The 7,996-nt window shown below is 50.8% G+C and overlaps 1 protein-coding gene across 1 annotated transcript in view; it reads left to right on the forward strand.

Annotated features, from left to right (window-relative positions):
• The window catches only part of CACNG3 (calcium voltage-gated channel auxiliary subunit gamma 3), an 82,354-nt gene extending 74,717 nt beyond the window's left edge, over window positions 1-7,637 (forward strand). The window contains exons 3-4 of the mRNA XM_028090446.2: window positions 2,689-2,829; window positions 7,126-7,637. Coding sequence (XP_027946247.1) covers window positions 2,689-2,829; window positions 7,126-7,637 — 653 coding nt within the window. The remainder of the gene's footprint in view (window positions 1-2,688; window positions 2,830-7,125) is intronic.
• Window positions 7,638-7,996: the final 359 nt, after the last annotated feature.

The following is a 7,996-nucleotide window of genomic DNA, read 5'->3' on the forward strand; positions in this document are numbered from 1 at the left end:
GGAAGGAAGGCAGGGAGGAAGGGGGATGGAGAGAGGGGGGAGGACAGTAAAACCTTTTTGTTCTGAAGCCACCATGTGTCCACTGGGCTAAAATGAAAGTAGAGTAGATCACACCAACTCAGCAAAAATGGCAGAGGCAAATGTCCTGAGGCAGACACATGCAGCCACTTATTTCATCTGTGGGCTAAAGAGTGGGGTCTGGCCACCAGTTGGTTGCCACGGGGTTACTGCAGCCAACTTCGCACATCTCATAGCCACCCATTTCAAATTTGCACTTTTATAACCAACGAAGTTCAATAGCGTCAAACGTCCATAATTATTTCCTTTGGGCATAATCATACTTTACAAAAAAAATTTTTTAACTACTCTTTTAATCGATTGAACTCATCACATTGAATATTCGAGCAATTCCTGTCAATACACAATGCAAATGAACGCTTTAAAGGTTTGTTCACGTTAGGGTTCGTTTGAAAACACTGGAGGCAGATCAACCCCTGATATTTGTGGGGCCCTGGGCTGAGGGTCCAAATGGAAACCCTTAAGTCATATATGTAAATATTGATAAGTTATAAATAAGCTATGCCCACAGTCGGGCCCATGTGCCCACCCACCTAGGACCCGAGAGCCCCTCCTCAGGGATACCCCTCAACCTGGGGACTAAAGGAAGCGGGGGTCCAGCCTTTCCCAAAACTTGACCATGGAAGCAGAAGGATGGGAGGGACACTGTTATCAGGCCCCAGGTCTGCCCAGATCCCAACACTGGGTGATTTGGGGTGGCCGTCTTTAAGCAAAAGCAAGGACTCTTTCATTTTCTTCTCATTGAGAACATCACTCCCGTGGGCCCTCAGACTCTCACCCCATTTTTCCATCACCCCTCCCAGGCAACCCTGTTGGCTAAATCAGCTACCAAACTTTCAGAAAACTTTTTCCATGAGACCAAATAAAACACCAGCCCTAACATGGCAAAAAGAGCTTGGCAGTAGGCACATAAGCTCCTCCGTGCAGTAGCGAATAGAAACAGCAAGAGTTGGGTCACCATGAATATGGGGCTTGAAAGCCTTGAACTTTCAGCTTTGAAATTCCCAAGGCCAAAAATGAACTTGGGATCCTTCCTGCCGCGCCACCCCCACTCTGCACCTGCTCGTGCCCCGTGGCATTCTGGGTGGCACCAGGGGCTCAGCAGCCAAGCACCAGACATGGGCATCAGCTCCTCTGTCTCCCACAGCCCACTGCCAATTCTGGTGGCTTTGCCTTAGAAATATATCCTGAGTCCCACAACTTCTCGCCACTTCCAGCCTACCACCCCGGCCCCAGCTGTGGTCAGCTCAAGTCTGGCTTCCACGGCCCTTGTGGCCACAACAGCTCACCCCTTCCAAAAGCCCCACAGTGTTCAGCGCTCTCCTGTCATTATCTTGACATTTTTCATGATTTTGGAACAAGAGTCCTTGCATTTTCATTTTGCACTGGGTCCTGCAGATTATGCCGCTCTTCCTACCTGTCAACTTGACTGGCTTAGAAGCCACATGAGGCCAGGGACCCTAGTTCTTTTGTACACTAATGAACATGGAATTTGTTCAGCTGGTATATTCTGGTCTGGACATAGCAGGAAATACCCTTATACTGGTTGGGTGAATACTGGGTCCCCCACCATAGAACCCCTCCCCCAGAACCTTAGGGACCCCAGGACCCAGCACAGCGCACGTACATTTAGTAGGTGCACAGTAACGTTGTTGAATGAATAAACAAACTCATTTGTTCCTTCAGTGACTGAGCGGGTACTAAGTGAGGATTGCCAGACTCAGTGTCATGCAAACGTAAGTGTGTCCTGGGAAAGAGTCTGCATTTTGGTGAACAGCGTGTGATCTGATGGGGGTCTCTGGATGCAGGGCCAGCAACATAATTGGCAGGGTCCAGTGCAAATGAAAATCCCAGACTTTTCATTCAAAACACCGGCAAAAAAAAAGCTTTTTCTTTTCTTCTGTTCTCTCTCTCGATCTGTCACGGTGTCTTTCATTCGCTATTTCATGTCACACTACCGCCGGGGCCGGGGCGGGGGGTGGGGCACAAGACAATAGGTGAATTCGTAGCTTTGCGGGTGCCTGGGGTTTGCACCTAACACTGATTCTTCCTTAGTCCATGCCCAGCCCCCACCAGGAAGGAAGGCTGCAGTGATCACTGGTTGGGGCAGGAGAAGGGGCAGCTAAGGTCCCATCCCGGGGGAGTGGGGAGGTGGAGAGCTGACAGATGGTGGGATTCCCCTGTGAGTCAAGGCTCCAAGCCCCCCACTGCATGCTCCGCTGGCCCATCAGACTTCACTGCTGAAACATAATGCAAGGGGCGCCTGCGTGGTTGACCGTCCAACTCTTGATATCAGCTCAGGTCTTGATCTCAGGGTCGTGAGTTCAAGCCCCACATTTGACTCCATGCTGAGTGTAGAGCCTACCTAAACACACACACACACACACACACAATTCAAAGACAAAATGATTAAGAATTTCAGGACGGTGACTGCAGAGTCTTAGCCACAAGCACAGGGCCCTGAGTGACATTACTGGTCTCACGCCCATGTTAGATGCAGGCTCTGTCCCGCTCGTGTGCTGTTTTCCCCTTGGGCACCGCATGCCTGGGATGGGTGGAGCCTGGGGCCGGCTGGGATGCAGGTGGAACCGTCTCCTCTTGTCTCCGCAGGGGCCGTGAGGGCCTCTAGTGTCTTCCCCATCCTCAGCGTCACGCTGCTGTTCTTTGGCGGGCTCTGCGTGGCAGCCAGCGAGTTCCACCGAAGCAGACACAATGTCATCCTCAGCGCGGGCATCTTTTTCGTTTCTGCAGGTGAGCATCTGGCCCCAGCCCAAGATCCTCCCAGACACCCAACCCAAGCCGGGGCCATGAGGACAAAGCAGTGCTATTTGGGGTTCCGTGCAGGGAAAGGGCGAGACAATACTCGACTTGTGTTAAGAATGAGGAGCCAGAGACTTTCATGAGAACCAAAGATGCTGACACGCCGGGAAGCTGTAATGGAAAGGCAAGAGGAGATGGGGGGCAGGGTCAGCTCAGAGGGAGAGAGAGGCTGATTAGTAAGAGAGCGTGTGTGACCCTGGAAAGACAGGGGTGTGAACCGCGAGGGTCCACTTACACACGGATTTTTCGACAAATCCGTACGGTAGTGTAAATTTATTTTCCCTTCTTCTTAATGACATTTTCTTTTCTCTAGCATACTTTCGTGTACGAATACAGTATAGAAGACATATGACATACAAAGTATGTGTTAATTGTGTCTGGTAAGATTTCCCGTCAACAGTAAGCAATTAGCAGTTAAGTTTTTGGAAAGTCAAAAGTTAAACCCAGATTTTTGACTGTGTGGGGGGTCAGCACCCCTAACTATTGTTCGAGGGTCAACTGTCTATGCTTGCACATAGGGGTCAGGTGTATGTAATGTGTGGCCTGAAAGACTGGCTAAGCGTATTTTTAATGGGGTCCAACTTTCTCTTCACTTGGATATATTCACATATGTCTCGGGTCCTTTGAGACATGTCACAGCATTCCAAGGGCTCAGATCCTCATATCGTTCAAGGCGTCCCTGGGAACAAGGTAAAAAGCCAGCAGCCCGGATGCTCTCCAGGAAGACCTCATAATCAATAGCTGGCCTGACCAGAAGGTGGCAAGAGTGATGAGAGACAATCTTAGTTCAGGAAGGGGTCCCATGCACTGCCTTCTCTCTCCTCCCTCCATCCCTAATCGTCCTCCACACACCTCATGCTCCTGGATTCCATCCCTCCCCACCTAATAACAGTAGCCACTTCATGGTGTTGTTGGAAGGAGGCTGAACATAAAATGCAAAATATTATTTTCTTTTTTTTTTTTAGTTTACTTATTTTTTACTTTGGGGGGGCCTCAAACTCACAACCCCGGGATCAAGAGTCACGTGCTCTTCTGACTGAGCCAGCCGGGGCACCCCAAGATCATTTTCTAGTACTGGAAAAGCAGCAACAATATCATTCCAAAGTCTGAGACCCAGCGTCTTACCCCCCCTCAAGACCTTGCTCCCATTCCTTCCCCACTGTGTCCCCTTCTGGGAAATGAGGAAGTTGGATTGTATCCAGCTCTGAGTCGCTGGACACCAACTCCAGCAACAGACCAGGGAGGGAGCCACTATCTTGCCATGGGGATGTGGTCAGCCCAAACGTGGCCGTGGCCTCTGACCTCTGCCGACTGATGGTAACGCCTGGCAAACCCAGGGATTTGTGTGGCTTTGAGGCACTTTCTGGTCACCGGTGGCCCATCCAGACCCCCTGGGCTCTGACCCACCTGAAGGATAATGGATTGTGCTGACATTCAGGTTTCCCGTACAGGAGATCATTATTTTGTCCCCCAAGGGGGTTGTCAGGAAAGAGTGTGTCAGCAGCAACTTTTTACCTCACAAGGGATACTGTGAGAGATGGCAGGTGGATTGGACGCATGGGAACCACGAAACATGCGGGACAGTGGCGAAAGCCCTGAGGGAAAGCCAGAAGCGTGGGGTCTATTCCTGGATCGCCCCCATCTCCCCAAGGAACCCCAAAAGCCTCAGTTTTCCACCTATAAAATGAAAGTTTCAGAAGAGTCCACACTCTCTAAGGCTTTTTCTCGTTGAGCTATTCTAAGGATCTGTGGTTTGGGGCAAGCAATCAAGAACCTCTGATGGGCACCTAGTACCAGGCTCGGTTTCCCCATCTAGAAAAGAGAGTCGGGGGGCACCTGGCTGGTTTGGTCAGAAGAGCGTACGACTCTTGATCTCGGGGTCGTGAGTTCGAGCCCCACATTGGGTGCAGAGATCCTAAAAAAATAAACTTTAAAAGAGGGTTAATTTTTTTTTTTTTTACAGCAGGTCTATTGCAATAATTGTGACAGTGCATATTAAGACTTTGCACAGTGCCTGGCACATGCCCTATAAATCAATGGCAACCCCTTGGCTCCCTGCCTCATTTAACCTGGTCTGACATCTAAGTCTTTCTTTGAATTTCTCCCCCTCCTCCCACCCTATTGAGACTTCCTTTAGGGGCTTCCCAAACTTTACCACCCAAATTTCCCTGCTGGCAGAGGAGAAAGAAAACGTGGCCCTGGGGAGTCGGGGCGGCAGAGGTGGGGGGGGGCATCCGTAGAAGCCGCCTTCAGTGAGCTGAAATGTCTTTGAAGTCTGTCCCCCATTTACACTTAAAAATTCATGTGAATTCTGCTCTCTCCTCCTTATTATATGCATGTTCATTTTAATATAAAAGAAGGGTCTTCCCTACTAATCTTCAAGCCAAGTTGACACTCCAGAAAGAGGAGCGGTTTCTCATTCTGCAGTTTCCAGCAGCTTGACACAGGGCTGTCTGTCTATTTAGAAATAGCTCAGTGATTAGAACTCGCTGCCGACCTGCTGGATGCCTGCGCAGGATAATGCCAAGAGGAGAGGGGGCAGAAGCAGTGCCCACCCCCACCCCCTGCATCCCCACCGCCTTCTAGAAGCAAGTCCTAGATGGAGAATGGCCAGAGAGATCATATTCAAATACTAACTCCCTTCCTGCACGTGCCCCAGCCAGGTCAGAACAGCCCCGTGTCCCCTGCTCTGTCCAGCTTTAACCCTTTAGTTGCTGGACTGTGGGGAGATCGTGGGGACCTCCAGGAAGAGTGTGGGGCAGTGACGGAGCACAGGCGGGTCCTGGATATGGTTATTTACCAGCTGGTGCTAGCAACTGTGATGAGGGCCAGTCTCCATTTAGCATCACCTAAATTTGGCAACAAGGAGGTGCCCCTGATATACCAACCTCCCTGAGTCATTGTTGGTATCAAGGCCTAGATGAGGCCCTTGAAGCAAAGAGACATTCCACCTTTGGAACAATAATGTGAGAAAGGCGGGGCGCCTGGGTGGCCCAGTCGACTCTTGGTTTCGGGGCTCAGGTCACAATCGCAGGGTCATGGGATCGAGCCCCGCGTCGGGCTCTGTGCTTAGCAAGGAGTCTGCTTGAGATTCTCTCTCCCTCTCCATCTGCCCCTACCCCCGCTCACTCATGCTCTCTAAATAAATAAATAAAATCTTTAAAAAAATAATAATAATGTGAGAAAGGCTGTCAGAGATAATCACAGCCCCTGGGCCCTCAAGTTCTATTGTTTTCTTACCACTCCCTAGAGAATCAATTCACCTCCAAGTGACCATTTCCAGCACCTCTCCATTGGCACCTGGGGGACGCTAAGTCTGCACGCCTGGCCTGCTGGGGACAGCGGCTGCTTGCTCCCCAATTCCCGATGCTCAAACGACAGCTTATCTAAAGCATTATCTTATCCTGTGCAGATGAAAAGACTTAGGAAGCTACCATCCCTTCCCCTTGGGTTCCTTAGCTCCCCAAACCGCCGGGGCAGACCCATCTATGTCCACCAGACTGCTGCATTTATACTCTCCCTAAGCATGTCCAACTCCATGTAGTCACATCTTCCCTGCTCTCTAAACCTGTTCTCTCTGCTGCCTCTTACTTTAGCTCAAGATGCCACCAACCTCCTCGTCAGCCCAGCGAAAACCCTAGCAGGTCATTCTCGATCCTTTCTCTCATCCTGCACAATCAGTGTGCAGCCTTTAGTCTCCCAGCTCAACCCTATGCAATGTCACCTTGTTTTCAAACCCCAGTGGCTTACCTGTTCTGCCTCCTTTTGCTCCCGAACCAGTTTTTATGTGTCTCTGGTAGAGCCCTTACTCTATTTTGCTCTAATTGCTTTTACGTGTCAGCGTCTCCTAACAGCGAGGAGCTCAGGAGCAGGGACCTGTAGCTCCCTCATTTTACCATCCTCACGATTTAGAGCTGAAGATTAGGTTTTGATGGAATGAATGGCTTGTAAGGGAAAACACGTGCATCCCGAGCTCGCCCACCCTTGCTATAGGAATAGGGTATATTCTGTAGCTGAACGCACGCCCCCTGGGACCCAGCCGCCACATCCCTCCTTTCCCCAGGGACGGACGGTGCAAGAAAGGCCCAGGGGTTGGATTTCCTGGCCATAAACCCATTCTGCTTGTCTCCCAGTTCCCTCCACATTTCCTACAAATCGTTCGAGGCTCAAAGCGACAGTTACCTCTGACATGTATAAAAGACATATTTTTCTCTTCCCTTCTCTTAGGGTTAAGCAACATCATCGGCATCATAGTTTATATATCAGCCAATGCCGGAGACCCCGGGCAGCGTGACTCCAAAAAAAGCTACTCCTATGGCTGGTCCTTTTATTTCGGGGCCTTCTCTTTCATCATTGCAGAAATTGTGGGAGTTGTTGCTGTGCACATCTACATAGAAAAACATCAGCAGCTACGTGCCAAATCCCACTCAGAGCTCCTGAAGAAATCTACCTTCGCTCGCCTTCCACCCTACAGGTATAGATTCAGGAGGCGGTCAAGTTCTCGCTCCACGGAGCCCAGATCCCGAGACCTGTCCCCCATCAGCAAAGGCTTCCACACCATCCCTTCCACTGACATCTCCATGTTCACCCTCTCCCGGGACCCCTCAAAGATCACCATGGGGACCCTCCTCAATTCCGACCGGGACCACGCTTTTCTACAGTTCCACAATTCCACGCCCAAAGAGTTCAAAGAGTCGTTGCATAATAATCCGGCCAACAGGCGCACCACGCCCGTCTGAACTTGACCTCTGCCCTCTGGCCTCCGCCCCAGCACAGCCTCAGGGGCAACGTCCAGAGGTGGCTTTGAGGTTGCATGGCATGGTCCTCGTGATGGTATTACTTTTTACAAAGAATGAAACCAAATGGACTCAGCCCTCTCCCACACTTGGCCCCTAGCCCTCCGGGTCCCAACCCGCCCCACCACCCCCACCCCACCCCCCCATCCCACCCCCACCCCCCACCGTTCCTTCCCGACTTTTCAAGCCAATCCCATGATGTCATTTCTCTCTCTGTGTATCTGTGCCACATGTTTTCCTCTCTTCCTTCTTTACTGGAAGGACCTGCACATTCTTCCCTCCTTGGAAGAGGACTTTACTCA

The sequence above is a fragment of the Eumetopias jubatus genome, unplaced genomic scaffold, assembly GCF_037043125.1.
Source record: "Eumetopias jubatus isolate StellerSeaLion01/CBP00866 unplaced genomic scaffold, mEumJub1_p1.0 scaffold_12, whole genome shotgun sequence".
NCBI classification, from domain to species: Eukaryota; Metazoa; Chordata; class Mammalia; order Carnivora; family Otariidae; genus Eumetopias; species Eumetopias jubatus.